The 21,518-nt window shown below is 35.2% G+C and overlaps 1 protein-coding gene across 9 annotated transcripts in view; it reads right to left on the minus strand.

Moving 5' to 3' along the window:
- Positions 1-813: 813 nt before the first annotated feature.
- Positions 814-21,518, minus strand: part of LOC135220565 (calcineurin subunit B type 2) — a 421,288-nt gene continuing 400,583 nt past the window's right edge. For all 9 annotated transcript variants that reach the window (XM_064257793.1, XM_064257789.1, XM_064257791.1 and 6 more), the window contains one exon: positions 814-3,461. In XM_064257793.1, the coding sequence (XP_064113863.1) occupies positions 3,291-3,461 (171 nt within the window). In that variant the 3' untranslated portion in view covers positions 814-3,290. The remainder of the gene's footprint in view (positions 3,462-21,518) is intronic.

Below are 21,518 nucleotides of genomic sequence, written 5' to 3' on the forward strand. Positions count from 1 at the left end.
CAGCAACGGGACAACGCTTACGTGACCTTCCGAACCAAACGTCGAGAGTGAACTTCTATCACCAGAAATACACATCTCTAACCCCTCAGTGGAATGCCCGAGAATCGAACTCGCGACCACCGAGGTGGTAGGCCAAGACCATACCGATCACACCACTGAGACGCTTGAATGACCCTTTGGGTCCTAGTCCCAGGCGCCATAGCCTAAATCTCATAGATCCATCCATCCATAGTAGTGGAATTGAAGTTGGAAATTGATCCTCAGTACTATATTGATCATTGTGCTCTCCATTCAAATTATCTACTATGTTGGATAAGCAAAGTGCAATGTCCACTGGTGAAAAGTACAGTAAGTGTTTTAATTTTTGTTACTTTATACATTTCAGCTTGCTTCAATGTTTCCTGGCCGACTCTACTAAAATAAGTTTCAAACTTTTGTATTTTTTCCATTAAATTTTAGTTTTATCGTTATATTGCAATTAGTAACAACTTTTGTGCATTGCTGAATGTAATGCTGAAGAAAAAGTGCACCTAGTACTGTTAACATTTTTTCTTGTTTCGGATACTGATGACAACTTTGAGGGGAAGGGATAACTTCTTGGAATGCTGTGTATTACTTCACACTTTCATGTTTCCTTTTAGACCTTGACTGCAGTTTAAATTTTTTTAGCAGGATCATAAAAAAATTATATTAAAAATTATCTTTAAACGATGTTAAAGAACTATTTTGTTTACGACATGTTAGATGGCATTTTCTATACTACTACACTGCATATAGCCGCATTTCAATAATGGTTGCAACTATTAAATAAAATTTAAGGTAGGAAAACTTTATTTATGCATCCACAAAATAAGAATATTCTTGCATTCACATACCAATAAATATATTAATTCATTTAAAATATTATGAAATCAACAAGGGTCATATAATATAACAAGGTAGTAATTCTGAGCATAAAGGAAATGTAGAAATTCGGGGTAAGTCCAAAAAGGTACATTTCTAATGGACCTCATATCCTGACACTACAAGCCTTATTTAAAGTTAATAAATAAAACTTCAAAGACATCAACATGATGCCCAAAATAGGGATGTGCCTTTCTGCCCACCCCTCAACAACTATCTACAAATGTCACAGAATATGGACACTTACTTGCAATGGGACACTGAACATTTAAAAGGTTTGCATTTCTAAATAAAGGTAAAATTCACATAGAATCATAAGAAAAGCCTATTATTAAATTTAGAAACTTCTGAAATTACCTGTTGATCAAACAAATCTTAAATAATATCATCATCCCAGTCTTCATAGTTAGAAACTTCCAATTCTCTCATACAAAGAATGTATTAAATTCTGTTGTACATAATCATATCAAATACTAAATTTTACACATATGTATGCAAATCTAAGTTAAATCCAATAAGTACAGTCGCTCAAAGAAATATGTAACAGTACATTAGGAGGGTAGTGGAGGCTATCATTAATTAAATACCTTCCTTACAGACTTTGCCAATTATTTAACTGTGGTCTTCCTATAAACAAACCCACTGACCTTTCGTTCATTTCCTTAAATTATGCAATAATGAACCAACAACCTACAAAGTGTAATAATAACAAACATCTTTGTAAAGTGTAAAAGTTGGATATCTCTGATTGCCTAATCTTAACATCCTAGCAACAGTAGCAACGGTAGTACAGGACTTCTGGCCTTAATCAACTGAACACCTTGACTAGCTGAAGCACTGCACAGGGCCTCCACCTGAGCACATACATATTGCACACCATTGTGATGAACAGCTCATTCTATCTGGCCTCTTTTGTAAGTTCATATAATATGTATGCTATTTCACAATCAATTTAGTGTTTGAACTCCACGTATCTGTACACTGGTAGGTTTGGTAATTTCATGAATTATTGTGTTTATATACTTAAAGTAATAATAAATATATATATATATACTTATACATAGTATGTATGCATATATATACATATATGTAAAACTAAATATGTATATATATATACATATATATCTTAGCTCTTTCTCACTCATCAGATAGTAAGAAAACTATTCTAGGCTATACTGTATACCAATCTCTTTCAAAAGTACTAAAATCAAGACTCTAGCTAAATTTCAAAAGTTTTATGTAGAAAAGCGAAGACATGTCACCAAAGTTGAAATTATCCTTAATCTGAGGTTTTGACTACAAAATTTCTTGATTGAACATTCAAAATATCTAGTTTCAATAACAGCAATCCAATATAATTATACACTGAAACTTTTAAAAGTTGACCTATAATCACTGTACAACAAGCTTAGTGATTGAGAAGCCATCACAGGCAGATATGAAAATAATATAGGTCAACCAACACTGAAATTTTTTTACTCATGTCCAGAAAATTAAGATGAAGGCCTAAATATATATAAAAATTATTTCTAATCCCATGCAGGATATCAGCCTTTTCAAAACCCTTACACATTATGCACAATACATAAATAGAAAAGTCATGCACTGCTACTTAATGGAAGTAGCATGCTGGTTTACAAATATATAACAAAACTATAGTGATGCATGTATGAAGTGAAGAAATTTATTAGTCTTATTGGAGACTTACAATAGATGAGTCATCTCTGGAAATAATATGATATTCATGCTATACAGATGTGATGCAGGGAGGGGGCGGGATTAAAAACATGAGATCAAATGCATTAACACTTCATACATAAGCTCAAACATGGAGAGAATATCAAGTCTTAAATATTTCTCAATGTGCCACTTAAGCCCTGGTCAGTTGGTGAAGTTAGAAAATTGCAGTTAAATAGACACACACACGAAAAGAAAAAAAAAAAAGAAAAAAAAAAGGCTTCCTGGCCAGCACTTGTAAAACAAGTCTTGGAAATCCTGACCCTACTTTGAAGCAGAGAAGCCAAGGTCTCTGAGATTACATCAAGATAGAGACATAGAAAAAAAAAAGCAATACAAAGACAATTCTCTTTACACGATAAGTGAACTATTATTCTGATACAAAATATACAAGGGCATATGAATCGCGGGGATAAAAATATGTATTTTATCATACAGCTTAGACTTAGCCATGATAAAAAACAATATGTACCTTCACTTGAGTATCAAAATGTGCTTCTCCATTCTTACCAATGGGAAGAATAAACCAGAAGGACAAAATGCCTTCATTAAAAAATGACCTATTACAATGACATATCTAAAGAAGAGATAACAGTAAGTTGCACCTTAGGCCAGTGGCACCCAAATTCAACAACCATATTATACATGATCTACACATCAACCACCATCTTTTTGTGGACATCTGTATTACCAACTACTGCACAGAACTCATCAAAGCTGATTTTGCCATCTTCATCTTTGTCAGCAAAGAGGATAGTTTTGTCAACTATTTGCTGAAGCTGAGTATCTTTCAAGTTGTTCCCAACCATCATTTTTAATACCTGTAAAAAAAATAAAGTTAAGATATAGTTCCCTTATGTTACAAGGCTTATATTGTTTGAGTTAATTTTGTAGTTCCTTTTTAAAAACACGACTGACTACAGCAATAGGGAATCTTTTTTCCTGCCCTTAAGTAGCACCCTAATGGTTACATTATGCAAGGAATTGGGGAAAGGGAAATATTTCTCCCTCTTAAATGTTCTCATTGCAGCAGATAACTTAAATGTTTGCATTGAAATGTTTAAGTGATTACTTGTAATTTTGATTAAATTTTAAACAGCTTCAAAAGGTGCCTCTATGATTATGCTTAAAGAGAAAGCCACAAATTTTATACAATACAGAGAGGGAGAATGCAATGCACATATAGTCATAAACCGTATTTTGCACACAAAATCTTTCTGAAAATAATAACTGGATTAAAAACGAAAACTTAGGCCTTGTTTAAATCTTCAACAGTAGTTGATGAATGCACAGAAAGAAATACCATTGGTACCTAGTTTATCGAACATTTCTTATGTCAAATATTCTGTTTTTCGAACAAAATTTCAAGAAAATTTTGGATCATTTCTCGAACAAATGCTCATACTACTTCCAACTGACCGATTATCTTGTTTATAGTACATACTTGTATTCAATGGCCTACTGCGTCCTACAAGAAAAACTGTATTATCATGTTTTTTCATTTACAATATATAGTTTAATGGTAACCATTTGACAAAATAAATAAAAGAATAAAGCATTTCATTATAAAATTTAGCATAAAAGATGTACAAAAGCGTACATCACAGCGGTGATGTTAAGCACAGCTGACTTGAGACTGAACAAGGGAGCTTTGATATGTTGAGGTGAGAAGAAGAGAGTATAAAATATTATTGTAAGTAAAAGCAATAGCAATTTACATAAAAAGGGAATTTCATAATAACCTAACAATGATAAAATCTGAAAATAATCAAAACCATATTCAACAAAATAGTAAATGAAAGAACAAAGCTTTTCACAATCAAATTTAGCATAAACAATTAATAAAATCTTTTGTCACTGCAGTGATGCACAGCTAACTTGAGATGGAGGGAGGGATCCTTTATATTTTTGAGGAATAATGAATGAATGAAATTTAGTAATCATGCGTTGTGATATTGTTGAGGAGAGAAGAAGAGAATAAAATCTTTACTATATGTACATAAAAGCAGTATCAATTCACATATAAATAAAATGTTACTTCACAATAAATTTAACAATGGTAAAACATGAAAACAATCAAATACAGAAAATAAAATCCTTACTCAAGTCAGTGTTTAATGCACTGAGTGAGACTCGAGAGAAGAGGAGAGGGAAGACAAGGCCTGCTTTCCTACTGACTTACCAGCTAGGCTACGATTTTTTACCACTGTAAAAGTAACAAACTTGCTCTGCATTCAGTTTCTGTGTGCCTTCGATGGTTTGTTTAAATTACTTCCTTATGGAAAGATATTTAAATTTTTCCTTTTTTTGCATTCTTTACTTATTACTTATTTGTTAGCAAAATCCTCATGTTTATTTTAAATTCTGTCATTTGCCAACTGTAAGTGGCATAATAAATCTTTTTCATGCACTTAAAATCTAAGTGTAAACACGTCAACAATCATATTCTCTCTCTCTCTCTCTATTCCTTTGATTATCCTTTTAAAATGTGAATATAATTGATTTTGTTATCAACCTTTATGTACTTCAACCATTTTGGTTTCCTCAAAGGATTCCTGTCTCTCATCCCTTCATCCCCCAGCCAGCTGTGCAACATTTTCACCTAACAGTTTGTAAATTGTACAAGGAAAATTTTTTTCTGAAAACTTTACTTCTTGTAACAGTTTTTTATAACTCTACACTCTTAATTTAACTTTTGAACACATTAATAAAAGAAAAAATATGAAAAGGGGGACTTTTTGGGTTGGCTGGAACGAATTATCCCAATTCCCTTTATTTCTTATGGGGATATTTGTTTCATATTTTGAACAGCCTTCTGGAATGAACTAAGTTCGAAGTCTCAGGTACTGCTGTGTTTATATTATACACACATGTATATGTGTTCTAAAAACATCATTAAAGATACACAAGATTTTAGAAGTTTAGTACAAAGTATTGTCTATGCTTGTTCACATCCTCATGGCACCAATGAGAGAGACTTTACAAGTATGGTAAAGAAAAGTAAATACAAGAAACTAGAACCAACAGATTAACAGTCAACAAGTAGTAAGGAACAAGATAATTAGGGATAATCTGAACTTGAACAATGAAATGCAAACATACAAAACAATGTACTAAAGCTAAATAATTCCTTTTAACCAACTTTTCTTTAATTATGAAAGTGTAAAATCTAAGGCTTAAGTTGTAACACTACCAGTCTTTGACTGCATACAACACTAGAAAGGCTTTATCTTGCCTTATAATAACTTCTGTACCTGGAAGATTACATTTCACCTTTTTTCCACAGATGTATGCACCACTGTGTTTGGTTCTGGGATTCTTTTCATTCAGAAGTGCCTTATCACCGAGATGTTGGAACTTTCTCAGTCCTTACAGGCTAGGCGACTTGTAGAAATTAACAATACCAGGCACACTTTAAGGTCAGCCAATAAAAAAAACTCAATGTACTGGGAAGAGAAAGATATGCAAATGCACATGGCACAGAACAAAAACTGTAAAATATTTTCTTTCACAGTAAGTTTTTAAAAACCAAGCTAGCATGGGGCCTCTTCTCCAAGGCACTCATAAAAATACAACTAATTTCAGCAAGTTATACATGTTCTTTCTGGTATTTTTTTTTTTTTACATTAGTTTGCAAAATTACAATTACAGCTCACATAGCATTAAAAAAGATATGAACTAAAATGAGCAACTTTCCTGTAGTACAGGCAGCCCTCGGTTAGTGTTGGTATTGACTGGCAGCATTTCGGTTTTACAGCGGTTGTTCAATATATTTATACCTGGGTTTTACCCTCTATAGGGTTTATAGCACCGCTGTCTGGTTATCAGTGGCTTAGGCTAAGTGCCGAGACCGCATCATAAAATACAAACATAACAAATATGCATCTTTTTCTTGGCTCTTTTTAAAAGTTATCCTTTACTTTGCTGTATCCAATAATACTGTATGTAGTCTTATATTACTATTGTGTCATAAAATATACATGCAAACTGATCATGTTTTGGTTTGGAAAAATCAGCAGAGGGCAAAATTATTTTGCTGCACTTTACTCAATTCAGAACAATTTTTTTGCTTCTACCTAGTATAAATTAATGTCTAGAAATGTATGTAGTCTCATATTACTACGTATATCATAAAATACAAACAGAGCGATCTATGTTTTAGTTTGGAAAAATCTGCAAATGGCAGAGGCAGGGTTATTTTGCCCTATATTTAACTCGATTCAGAGAAATTGTCTTGCTTCGCTTCTATTTAGCATAAATAGATCTCTAGAAAATATTTATATGGGACAGTGTTATTTTTCGTTAAGTTGAAATAGGACTTAAATATGTACGTCTTGTAGTGAACTCAATTGTTATTTTTTTTTTTAACAGATGGTGTCAGAAGTTTTTTTGTGTGTGTAAAAACCCAATTCTGTTCATTTTCATCCTATTTCAATAATATGAGATATACATATTTATCTTTCATCGGCGTGAAAACAACAGTAAAATTTGTTCTTTCAGTATTTTTTATTAAAATACTTTTTGCTCCACTATTATTTACAGTAGAGTTTCATCCATGTTGCTGATGCACGATAATTTATAGTCATTAGCAGTGTGAAAATTTTTTTTTCTCGGGTTCAGTTGCAACTGCAGCTTAAATTTAGCAGTAATATATTTCCTTGCCAATGTTTTCTCCTTAGCAAATAAAGGTATACTAATGCAAAAATATTTAAGTCCTGTTCTACTTAATTAACATTATTTGTAACATAACTACAGTAATTTTTTACTATCGTACGATGGGTGAAATGCAAGCAAAACATTGTTGTTATCAAATTCAGTTTGGTTGTTGTCACAAAACAACCGTTTTTGTTCAGTTGTTTATGGATGTAGCATTTAAGCAACTCTAGCCAGTCCTTGGTTATTGGCAGGGGTTCCGTTCCTAGGGGTGTGCCAATAATCGAAAACCGCCTTTAACCGAAAATCAGTGATTTATGGCGCCATAATGACAGTGATCACCACTTACCAATGCCATAAGGCCCCTTAATGGCGCTGATAACCGGAACTCGTCCCGTTATGGCGCCATAAATCGCCAATTTTATAGCGCTAGACAAGCCCCATAACACTGGACTTATTGTTTCATGAAGTGGCTGAAAATTTCCTTAGGGAATCCTACCCTGCTGAAAATCTTAATTATTTCTACCTTCTCACTTTGTATTAGGGCAAAATATGTAGCCATGACACTGTCAATGCATCATTAAGAAATCTAGCTCGTAGACTTTTGAATTTCAGTTAGCGAAGATTTTCGCTTAGTGTTGGCCCCCAGGAACACAACCCGTTGTTAACCAAGGGCTCCCTTTACAGGGATGGGAAAATGTAGTAGTTATCAGCGAGTCATATATCTTCTAAAATTTTTTGCACTTTGCAAAATAACTATTGCATCTGACACACTATTGTAAAATATAAGAATAAAACCAGCAACAATCCTTCAGTATTTATGGACAAATATCTTGAGCCAAGGTGTGAGTTGCCATATAGCCATTTAACAGCCAACTCAAGTAATTGAACTTTTTCCTGAAAATTGGTTCAAATGAAATAGTAATGATTTTCTAAGGGGTCCACAATAATGAAAAATGTTATGAGTCCGTGTATAATTTTTAAAACCCTTTACAAAAAGCTTTCGAACCCTTCCTGGGGTTCATCTTCAGTCCAAAAATAAGATAGTAATGATTATTATAAGATAGAGCCCTCTTCGCCTCATATGCCACTTTTCCTCATCACAGGATGCATGCTCGTATGAAAGGGTTAAATTTCCAACAGAATATTTTTCCTATTAATATTCCCCTCTTTCACATAAAAATACAAATTTTGTTACCCAGGGAGTAAATCTGTCTAGGTTACATTACTAGATTGTGCATAAATATTTTTATTATTTCTTGGTTCCTTTCTAAATTTCAATATGTACTATATGGTAGGTGCTCTTTAAATAATAGACTAATTACACTAAAGTATTTCATTACCCTGTGCAAATAACTTTAGTTTACTATGGAATGATGTTTCCTAGTAAAATTCCTGTTTCACATTAAAATATGATCTCGCTTTTGCCCTAACAACACCCTGACTGCATATCCTTTGTTGTTTCACTTTTAGTTCAAGAGCATTCCTTTTCATAACTTTTTTTTTCTAATCTCAATACTCTACAAAGCACTTTTAATAATTTTTTTATTACAATGGGAATTCCTGTTAATTTTAATACTGGAGTTTTTCCAAAGATTTGAGTTTATATCTCATCAGTCATATGGATCTATTTCTTATTAGCTGTAATGGTGGTGTGTATTCTGCTTATCTGATGTTTATGTGGCCTGCATCCAACAATATCTCTTGGTTCTTTATTTTTTCATCATCCCTGTCACTTGCTCTACAACAAACTGCATAATCTGCCTTTTGCCCAGGGGATGACGACAATTGCCACAGACATAGCTCATGCATGCATAAAGATGAATCCAGGTGGTTGCTGAACATAATCAGGTTGCTGAACATAATCAAACTATGAAACATGCTTCTGGCAGCAAACCTAAATGATGATGAGGCCCAGCTTAAATCAGTCCTTTAGGTTAAAGGATTCAGTAGGGGTGTGGGAAGAACACATCACATCTTTCTAGTATACATAACTGGCAGAATTCCATGTTCTGTCAAACATGCCAATACATCTAAATCCATGATCTCTTTATATGACTTCTGTAGAGGAAAAGCAGTGTCATTAATTAGGAGATACCCAAGATACAGGCAAGATGTTAACCAAGCCACTGAGCTCTCCTTACTGAACCCAGAAGGTCTGGGGTAATCACCCTTTTTACTTACACTATAAGCGCCCTTAAGGAGATCCAAACACTCTCATAAAAAGCTGATATTGACGAGGCCCCTTGATGTAGTTGTAAATAACAGTGTTGCATTCCTTAGAAGCCACCTCTATAATGAAATTTAATATTTGACATCTTGGTATGTTGCCAAGTGTAGTATATACACTTTTTGCAGTTGTGTGTATAAGCATGTTTATGTTTTTTTCTTTATTATACTGTAAAGGTTATATGTAGTTATACTTTTTTTATGGGGAATATCAGTTTTTGCCAAATATAAATTTTTACCATAGTTTGAAAACCATTCTTTTATTTCATTTATTCAGTTCGTAATTTCCTTGACGTAACTTCATCTTAAACCAAATATAACACTGAATAATCTTTGGATTCCAGTGCTTGGCTTCAAGCATAAATTTCATGTTCCATTCCGCTCCTATAGGGAACACCCTCCCTACCCCAACCCCCATTTTTCTTGCATGAGGCCTAGATCATGGAAGGGGATCTAAGCTCTCCCATGCAACAATGTGATGTTGAGGACCTCCGTCAATAGTCCCAATCCTAAACTTGATAGTATTTATGTTCCCGTCACGTTCCTCCTGTAGTTCTTAGTCCTTCCTCCAAGGCACACTATCTACAGGGTGGTAGCCATGCAGCTGTCCTAGCCCAAATCATTTGCATGGAGATTCATGAGGATACCAGGTTGGACTTTAGGAAGAAATTCCTGAAGATCTTGCCATGTATCAAGTTAGTCCTTGATATTGCGAGTGTCACCATATTCAGGATGCTATTGAAAATTCCTCAGAACTTCAGCCAGTCTTAGATGCCAAATTGGTAATTTGTTTCTATAACATTTTCAACCCTCAGAAGAGAGACAAAAAGTCCTTGGAAGTCATCGGTGCAGCGAGGGGTACTCTTGCTGAGAAGGTAGGTCCATGGAGCATGCCAACAACAAGGCTAAGGCCAAGAAGTTGAATCAATCTCTTACAACCTTGTTAAAATAAGACCTTGACCGCCAGAGGGACATACCCTCTGCTCCAGTAGTTCTGACTGGTCTTAACACTTTGATGGATTCAAACTTTGACCACCCAAGTCTGGTAAACACACCTGTCCCTGATGCCAGCACTGTAAATACTTGGTGTGATGCATAAATGTGTCTCCCCTTTCACAAAATGGTAAAGATTTTTAATGAAGGAAAAACAATAACTGAGGAAGAACATTGTATATTGGACAGAACTGACTTCCCGATAATGAATGGCACTTGGTCTATATTTCTTGTGGGATGCAGTAACCTCTTAGGAGATGGCCATCCTTCTAGCTGGTAAGGCAACTAAAGCACTCCAAGTTGCCTTAAAAGTTTTCCATAAATCACAGCATGCTGACCATAAAGGTCTGATAACTTTACATAGGTATGGTCACAAATCTCCTGATGGATGTGACAACCCAGCAATTTGGTGAAGCTTTGGGCAAAATCTCAGGTGGGACAGCTCTACCTCCTCTCCATTCTAAGCCCTAACAAATACATATACTGGAAGTCACTCCCCAGTGTCAACTTGCTGTTACATTCCTTCACTTCTGTTGTCATTTCTTTGAGAAGTCTGTTATTTGCAGAACTGACAAGCCAACAGAACTGTATTTTACCTGCCCTGGGTTGGGGTAGCAATGGCTGCATCCACCACCCAGCCTTCCAAGGGTCTTTCCAACAACTGGACCCTCCTTAGAGAAGTATGTACAGAAGGTTCACCTAAAGGGAGCCACAGAGAAAATCATACAAAATCGGCAAGGGCAATTATCCAAGAACTCGGACAAGCAAGAGTTCAACTGGTGGCCTACTTAGATGACTGGGGATCACCTGAGAGGAGTGCTACAAAACTTGCAACTGGTAAGTAACTGACTAGTCAAAAGGCTTAACTGGAACAAGTCTCCATACCCAACAGGAGTTTTGTATAGCTGGGACTTGGTTGAGATATGCTTTGGGGCTGGTTGCCTTACAAATCAGGAAAGACCTATCTTAGGTGTGTTACACTTCTAATCTGTGGTGGATCCAATCCTCGAAATGCAACTCGAGAACATGGCCAGCCTGGATCTTGTATTTCCAGAAAAAGACTTTCTGATCACCTCCTCCTATGAAAGCAGGTAATTGGGAAGACACTATTATTGCACCTAAAATGCTCTTGCCAAACCTTGTCAATCTGGTGTTCCTGTGCTACATATAGACTAATTCTGACTACACAACAGGTATCTTCCAAGCAATTCTTCAGCTCCATTCTAGTAGATTTTGCATACTTCATCTTTGTTGTCTCCAAGTATCAGTCACTTGCAACCCTTTAATACAGTAGCTCAAATGGAGAAAATATGGTGATTGGCTATAGTATCTCTCAATCTCAAACAGGACTGCTAGTAGACACCAGTCTCAACCCTTCAATGTCTCCTGTCACAACTCCAACACAGACTTCAGCAAACTGTTGATCCTTTCGCATAATTCTTTGCATGTCATGCTATACAGTCGTAAACAGTTGCTGGGTACTCACTAAGTGGCTCAGCTCTTATTGTTTCATGAAGTGGCTGAAAATTTCCTTAGGGAATCCTACCCTGCTGAAAATCTTAATTATTTCTACCTTCTCACTTTGTATTTTGTGGGTGTTGCTACTTCTGGGTACTATATAGATAAATCTAACACCATCAAGATGTACTGTTGACCTTCTCCAGTCAAGTCTACAGCTACTATCTTAAAAGGTTCTTTTATGAAGGGGATTTCCCTTAGTGCAGTCTTCTGGCATGTTGCAGGACCAGCAAAATCTGGTCACGTGTTCTAAGTATATTAGTTTTGGCTCTCGCCCACTTCCTGGCTAAACTGGGATCCTTCTCCAGGGCTTATTTTAGCCGCTCTGCTCCAGTATGTGGAATGTTAGATGCTACTGCTGGTGGTTTGATGCACTTTGATTTCTGGACTTTCTTCGTACTAGCCTTTTCCAAATCCATCCCTGCATCACTTTCCTCTGACTCATCCCTTTGGTCATCCTGTCCCTGTAACTTACTTGACCATCTCAGCCTCAGCTGATACAAAAGTGAGGCACATTAAAAAATTCAGGAGTGTAAGCATAATGGAATGGTCATTGCATTTTAATTTATTTACCTGAAACACTGTGTACTGAGGGAGATCAAAACTAAATGACACCCTTTGAAATATTGAAGGATGAATGTGTCTCACTTCCAAAATGTTATCTTGGATGATTGAAGGTGAATTTCAGTAACAAAGCCACCTGGTTTTGTTGCCTGCCTTTATCAGGGTAACCTGACTAAATTTCATGATACTACCCTTGGTAACATTACCAATCTTCTTTTCAATACATTTAACCTCAAATATTATGTTATCACTACTTACTTCATAGGAGGCAACAAACATTATCTATGGCTTTTTTAATTCCAAATTTGTTGTCTCCTAATTGACCAATTCAGCAGGGATGAATTCATTCATCCTCTTCTAGTTTAAAACTTACGTAAACATTATGGGCCACCTTTAAATGTGTCGGAAAACAGTTCATAATAGGTATCTGAAGAACAAGAAGCACCAAAGCACTGTGTAGTTACTATGCGTACCGATGGTTGGATTTTTAGAGGGGTTGATTATTATTATTAATAGGGCTTAGTTTTTCCAAACCTCTGAGTCTTAAGTAGACTCTTCTCGGACTGGTTCTCAGGGATTAATCCTGAGAAGGAAAAGAAGGAAAAAAATTAAATAAATAAATAAATAAATAAAAAATAAATAAATAAAATTTTTTTTAGACTTTATTCAAGAAACCTGTCTTATTTAAAACATTTATGATGTTAATTGAAAAATCTTTGCTTTCATCAAAAATACTTTTCATTTTTGAATTTCGAAGATAAATTGATCTTTGTTGGATCCAATTTGGACATTCAACAAGTAAATGCTGCACTGTCATGGGTGTTTGACATCTACTACACTTTACTGGGTCAGCATGTGGTGTTGACATCAAGTGACCATGCGAAAATCTTGTGTGTTCTCTACGGAGCCTTGTTAGGATTACCTCTTTTGATCTTTCTTTTTGTGAGGATGTCCTCCATGCACACACTTCAGCTTTTATATTTTAAAGTTTATTTGTGGTTGGCACTAAGGCCCATTCTCTTTTCCAATCTTGGTATATCAACAGTCTGACAGATGCTATCCAGTCTGACACCGGGGCATGTGCAATTGTTGGAGGGATAGAGCGCTAATTTGGCAGCTGAGTCTGCATTTTCATTTCCTTTTATTCCCACGTTCGCTGGAATCCAACATATTTCTATTGATAATCCTGAATGGAGGAGTTGATGAATCTTTATTTGTATTTCTTGTACTAATTGGTTTACTGATTTATACTGTCTTACAGCATCTATAGCTCTACGAGAGTCACTGAAAATAATAAAGACGCTTGCTTTTGCCTCAGATATCAAGAGCCATTTGTATGGCCATGACTTCGTCAGTAAATACTGATGATATTAAAGGCAGGCTTCTTTTGATTAGCATATTTTTCGAATATGCAGATGCTCCTACTCCAACATTATTTTTGGAGCCGTCTGTGTATACTATGAATTTGTTTCCTTTTCTTCTAATGTGCTTCAAAGCATTTTGGCGGTACATTTCTGTACTTGTCATATGCTTTTTAAGCAGGTAAGACAGGGAGGTACATATCTTTATCCGTTTTAACATCTATGGTGGTGACAATCCCACAGGTGGGTGAAAAATTAGATTGATGTTAGTTCATTAGGTTTTAGCTCTTTTTGGGAAAGAGCCAGTACCATGAACCTGTGTTTCCGGATTACAATTTTGAAAGCAGGCAGCTGCAGATGATCCTGCTTGCAGTGAAAGACCTCTTTGTATTGCGATTAAATTACGGTGACGTTTCAAGGGCAACACACCTGCCTCTACCAGAAGCAAGCTTGTTGGGGACGATCGGAATGCTCCTGTGCACAATCACCCGCCTTCATGGTGCACTGCATCCAGAGTTTTTAATGCAGATTCTGAGGCAGATGAATATATTGGACAGCAGTAATCTATTATGGATAAGACTGTTGCCTTATACATCATTAATAAAATGTCTTGCTTTGCTCCCCAATTAGTGTGTGATAACTTTTTCAATATGGCAAGGGCTTTGATGCCCTTGGCTTTAATGTATATGATGTGCTCTTTCCAATTTAAATGTTGATCAAATATCACCCCTAGATATTTGATTTTTGTACAAAATTGTATTTCAGTGCTATAAAGGTGAAGTTTGATTGTTTTGTTCTTCAGCCATCTTTTGTCTTTGTAGAAGATGATTGCTTTTGTTTTTCAGTTGAAAATGTAAATCCAACTGAATTTGTCCAACTACATATATTTGAAATGGCAGTAGTATAAGAACTCTCTGAGCATGTCTCAAATTGCTACTTGTAGAGTAAATAGCAAAGTCATAAACATATAAACTGTTTTTTACACCACTTGGTAAATTTATAGTAATGTCACTAATTGCTAAAGCAAACAATGTACAGCTCAAGACACTACCTTGAGGGATTCCTTCTTCAAGTTTATAGGTTACTGAGTAGGAATTTTCAAACTCTACTTGAAAAGTTCCGTTTGTTAAAAAGTTCTTCATAAACATTGGTAAGTGGCCTCTTAATCCCTTGGAATGGAGTTTTTGCGTGATGTTATGTTTCCATGTTGTGTCGTATGCTTTTTCTATATAAAAAAATATAGCTAAATGTGTTAAGGGATCTAGGGTTGATCTGCCAGCTATTGAACCTGATTGTGTTGGTGTTAAAATGGATTCTTTGGTTATTACATGGGTTAATCGTGCATTAACCATTTTTTCTACAATTTTGCATAGGCAGCTTGTTAGGGATATCGGTCTATAATTGGATGGATTACTTATATCCTTTCCTGGTTTATTTATTGGAATTATTATGGCATGTTTCCATTTACCAGGAAAGACACATTTTAGCCAGATACTATTACAAAATTTTAATAAATATAATTTAGCTATAGGAGCTAATTTTTCTATCATTTCAAATGATATTTTATCATATCCTGGTACGGAGGGATGACATGAGCTGATGGCATTATCTAGTTCATCCATGCTGAAATTATAATTATATTCCAGATCTTCACGAGTTTCAAAATTGAGTATTATATTTTCTTATTGTTTTCTGGTATTTTGAAAATGTATATTTAGACTAGAGTAACCACTGATGTTTTAAAAATGTTTTCCAATTACATTTGATATTTCATAAGTATCATGGTATATTTTTCCATTTAGATGTACAGTGCGCCTCTGGTTACGAAATTAATCCATTCCGAAGCGGCCTTCGTAACCTGATTTTTTCGTATCTAGAACTACGTTTTACATGTAAATTGCCTAATTCGTTCCAAGCCCTACAAAAACACCACAGTAAATCTTATAATAAAGCTAAATTGACCAATAAACAATGAAATACAATAATTTGGACCATTCAATAATTAACCTAACCATTACTGTACCTGTAAATAAAGTGTATTAGTGTACAGGGTACAAGAAATACTGTGTGTACATGTACATACGCACGTAGTAAAATGTGGAACCTTACCTTTTGAGTGAGGTGATGTCCATAGTGCGACAGAGGGGGAGGACAAACGGCAGAAAACATGAACACTTAACTTTACGAAACACATTAAAAAATGGCAGAAAACATAACATTAACACTAAACTTTACAAACACATTAACAAATGGCAGAAAACATTAACACTTCTTGATTATCTCCATCTGCGTCTCCATAGAAAGCCATCCCCTTCTTTCCGTGAACTTCAGCAACATTCTTGGGACCCATGGCTAATAACGTAAGTCATTAAGTTCACACACAACACAATAAAGTAACTTACAGTACAATGCGAAATCACTAACACAAATTTATGTTAAAAAACAAAATATATGTGAACGAACAAATTCCAGGTGTTTACAATAACACTACCGCAAAAAATGGTCAAGGAATGCCTTTACATAGAGGCATGATGGGACAGATGCTGACAAAAGGAGAGCAGGATCTTAGTATCCCATAAAGCAGGGCCGTCCAACCCCATGCCCGTGGGCCAAAAGTGGCCCGTTTGATTTTGCAAGTGGCCCGCGAGAGAAAAATAAGTCATAGAGATGTGTGTACATTGTCAGCTGTAGGCAAAATCAATGTACCTTTGTTTCAAGAAGAATTAATTAAAATGAAAACTTATTATGCCCACCAAGATGTGAAATTCAATTTTTGGACACAAATATCCTGCTCACATGATTACCAACACATTTCTAATTATGTGTCAAAACTATTGTCAATGTTTGGTTCAACTTGGCTCTGTGGGACCACATTTTCATTCATGAAGTTATTAAAGTCAACATTACGATCCTCAATTACTGACGTAAATCTTGAGTCTAAATTAAGATGTGCTCTCACTGATTTTCACCCTGAATTTTAAAAAATAATAAAGTCAAGCTATTATCAGCATTCCCACTAAATTTACCTTTGTTTGAATTAAATAAACTTTAGTTTGCCCTCTTTAAAATATATTTCTTTGAATTCCTCTGAAATAAGCTCCTTGTCATTTTCAAATGATAATTTCTAATATTATATATATATATATCTATATATATATATATAATATAATATACAGGCGGTCCCCGGGTTACGACGGGGGTTCCGTTCTTGAGACACGTCGTAAGCCGAAAATCGTTGTAAGCCGGAACATCGTCAAAAATCCTAAGAAAACCTTACTTTTAATGCTTTAGATGCATTGAAAACTATGCAAACTGCATTCTTATTGCATTTTTCATAAAAAAACCCTTCAAATATTGATTATTTTGCATTTTTGGTGTCATATTTCATCTCGCAGATGAGCGTTGTAGGCGTCGTAACCCTGAAACATGCGTCGGAACCCTGGAAAGAACGTCTATTGACAAGCGTCGTAACCTCGGAACGTCGTAAGCCAACACCGTTGTAACCCGGGGACTGCCTGCCTGTATACACACACACACACACACACACACACACACACACACACACACATACACTGATGGCCCGCGTGACTTTTTGTGTTTTCAAGAGTGGCCCTCAGACTAAATAACTTGGATGGCCCTGCCATAAAGGATTATGTTCATTAAAATCTATTATAAGTAGGGGTTCGTGTATACTATTGCTAATAAGTTCAGAAAAATCACTGAAATTTGGTTGGTTATATAAATTACAAATAGAGATTTTACTTTTGTCAGGCATATACAGTTTAATAGCTGTTATTTGATATGGAATAGATGGTATGTTGACAGGTTCATATGTTGCTGTGCCTAATTTGCCACCGTCAGTTGGTGAATAACAGGCAATTTTATAGTGTTGGATATTTGTAGGGTTACTTCCTAAATGCTGTAGCCATATGCACATTGGATTGTGTTCTCGTACAATTCTTTGTAGTTTGCCTAAACGGATTCTTGTTAGAAGTCCTTTTATGTTCCACTGAATAATTTTACATTCCATTATTGGGAGAATTTGTGTTAAATTTGTTAAGTTGACTGCTGATTTTACTTTGTCTCAAAGTTTGTATGCATTTGAATTGATTTGTGACTTTTTTATTGATGTATTTGTGTGCCGATTATTAGATTTAGCAATTGTTTGTTTTTCATAATAAAATATTAATGTCTATTTTTTATTTTATAATTTCCTTTTTCTATTTTAAGGATTCAGAACATAATTCGTTCTCACGTTGGTGTGTTAAAGGGCATTTCCTTAATTTAATAAAATTGGCTATACAATTTTGTAATGTGTCCTCTGCCTTGGTGGTTAGTTGGTTATATGTACCTACAAAGCACTCATTACATCCACAAGATGAAGCATGTTTGGTGATGTTAATTATTGGTTCAGATGTATTTGATCTAGCTTTAGAAATTTCTGGTTCTCTAATTCTATTGGCCCTTTTCTGTATTGATAAAGACTGTCGGTTTGAGGGGTTATTTGTTTTGTTGTTGTTAACGGAATATTTAGGTCTTGTGGATGGATGGTTGTGGAGTGATAGTTATATTTTGGTTTGGTTTAATGGTATGATTTTCATTGGTATTATTTGATGGGAATTGCAAAGAGTGATTAATTGACTCTTTACTGTCCAGATGTTGGCTGTTTGTATATTTCCACTTGTGATGAGGTTAGTATAATATCTTTTCTAAAATGTTCTCCTAGCGTAGTTGGAGTATCTTTGGATTGATTGTAATTTTCATTATTAACTTTTTTTCCCTTAGGTGGGGTTCGTTCCAGTATTCTTTTCTTTTTGTCAGTTCGATTATCATTATTATTTAATTCTTCTTCCATTGGAAGTTCTTTTCCATGGATATCTGAATCTTCCATGTAAGTAGTGATACTGTGGGTATAATATCACTTTTATTTTGGGTGTCAGTATTAATGGTATGAAATTTAATTTCTATGTTTATACTATCTTGTTTGTTATTGTGCTGATTGATGTCTTGATTTTTAGTTACATTTGAAAAGGTGGGGTTTTTGGATGGATTATTAACTCCTTTTACTTTTTATTTTAAATGGGGGGTCTTGGCCTGTAAATTTTAATTTGGCAATGTTGATATTTTTATTCTTGTCTTTCCTACTTGAAATTGAGTACATATATTTCTAGGTCGTGAATATTGTTATATCTCAATTTTAAGGAGTCTAGCAGTAGTTGTTTTGAAGGAAGTTCTTGTTTTTTTGTTGGGTAAGATGACTGTACCCTGTATATAATTTAATGTTTCATGGCTTGTAATTGTTACTTTTATATTATTTATTTCCGTTAAACTTAAAAAGGCAGTGGACTGCTTTTTATTGGTCACTTGGATATGTCATTCATTGTCTTTGATGTGTCTACATTCCATGTCCTGTGTTGGATATATGTTAAGTAATTTGTTTTCTAGTATCGCTGCTGAGAAATATAGTACTGCTAAATTTTAGTTGCAATTGTAGCTGAACCTAAGAAAAAAAAATGTTTGCACTGCTAATGGCTATAAATTTTTGTCCATCAGCAACATGGATGAAACTCGACCGCAAATAATGGCGGATAAAAAAGTATTTTAATAAAAAATACTGGCCATGAAAGAGCATACTTGACATTTGTCTTCATGCCAATAAAAGATACATATGTAAATCTCTTATTAGTATTATGAAATAGGATGGAAAAAGCAAATTGAATCTGTTAAATTTTTACAAAGAAGAAGAAGAAGAAGAAGAAGAAGAAGAAGAAGAAGAAGAAGAAGAAGAAGAAGAAGAAGAAGAAGAAGAAGAAGAAGAAGAAGAAGAAGCAGCAGCAGCAGCAGCAGCAGCAGCAGCAGCAGCTCCTGACACCTCTATAAAAGGGATTTTGATGTAGGAAAAATCTATTTCTGGGCGAGGAAGCCGTGTCGCCCAGTGAAATATGTCTGCTTTAGCACTATTTCTAGTAAAATATTGCTATAATACCAGAGAACTGCTAAAGTGGACATGTCAGAAGCCTCTGACTCGCTCACCTATATAAAAGGTGTCGGTATAAAACTGGGGCGAGTGTTAAACACTACCACAGCAACCCCTCCCATTAGCCACTTCATATAACAAAAAATAACCTTGTCCCATATAAATAGAGTTTCCAGAGATTAATTTACACTAAATCGTTTGGTAGTGATGGACTTGGTTATGGAAATTGAACAAATAAGGAAGAAAAAATGCATGGGCCAAAAAGGATTAAATGGTTTAAGCTGAAAGCGATTGAACTTTGTAGGCAGTTTAAAGAAAAAGCTTTAGAAGAAATGACACATGAAATTGAAGCTATTGATGAATGATACAACAGAACGGTGGAAATAATACTGAGGGTTGCTAGAGAAATATTGGGTGATAGTAATGGCAAGATGTTCGAAAATAAGGAAACTTGGTGGTTCAATGAAGAAGTGAAGGATGCAACAAAGCAAAAGAGAAGCAAATGGAAGAGGACTGGATGGTCTATAAGGAAGCAAATAAATTAGCAAAGAAAACTGTAGCAATTGCTAAGGATAGAGCATATGTTCAGCTTTACCAAAAGCTAGATACCAAGGAAGGGCAAGGAAAGATCTTTAAACTAACACAAATGAGAAATAAGAGTACCAAGGATATAACACACATAAGACAGATTAAGGATAAGGATGGGAATGTACTGAGGAATGAGAGAAACAATAAGGAGATGGAAAGGATATTTTGAGGCCTTATTGAATGAAGAAAATTAAAGATTTCTAAGAGGAGATGGACACACAAATTGTGGACCAGTCACAGAAATAACAAAAGCTGAGGTTAGAGTGGCACTGGGAAATATGAAAAATAGTAAAGTGGTGGGACCGGATGGCATACCTGCAGAAGCCTGGAAGGCTCTTGATGAGGAAGGAATTGATATATTGGGGCAGTTAATGAAAGATTATGGAAAGTGAGATGATACCCGAAAAATGAAGAGAAAGTATATTGATCCCAATATTCAAAGAGAAAGGGGACATTCAGTGTTGTAAAAATTACCGAGGAATAAAGCTCATATACACTAAAGGTATTTGAAAGAATTGTGGATCAAAGATTACAGCAACAAGTTTTCATCAGTAGACAGCAACTAGGATTAATATGAAGGGGCTCAGTACTGAGGATGGTATTTTCGCTCCGAGACAAATTGTGGAAAACTACAGAGAGAAGCAAAAGGTCTTGCCTATGGCAATTATAGACCTTGAGAAGGCATATGACAGTACCACATCAGGAAATATGGAGATGACTCAGGGAGAGAGGAGTGATGGAGAAGTATGTCAGAATGATCAGGGAGATGTATAGAAATGTAAAGACCAGCACAACTGGAACAACTGGAGGATGGTGTCTGGTGTCATATGTGATAGGAAAGTCCCTATAAGATTAAAGGGCAGTGTTATGAACCGACTAGAGGTCCGTTTCAGGTTCGATATTATTATAAACAAAAAGAATTCAATACCAACAGTCAAAACTGGGGATACGAATATAGAAAGAAACACTAACACAACAAAGGTTTATTTACAAGC

This window comes from Macrobrachium nipponense, chromosome 2 (assembly GCF_015104395.2).
Source record: "Macrobrachium nipponense isolate FS-2020 chromosome 2, ASM1510439v2, whole genome shotgun sequence".
Lineage (NCBI taxonomy): Eukaryota > Metazoa > Arthropoda > Malacostraca > Decapoda > Palaemonidae > Macrobrachium > Macrobrachium nipponense.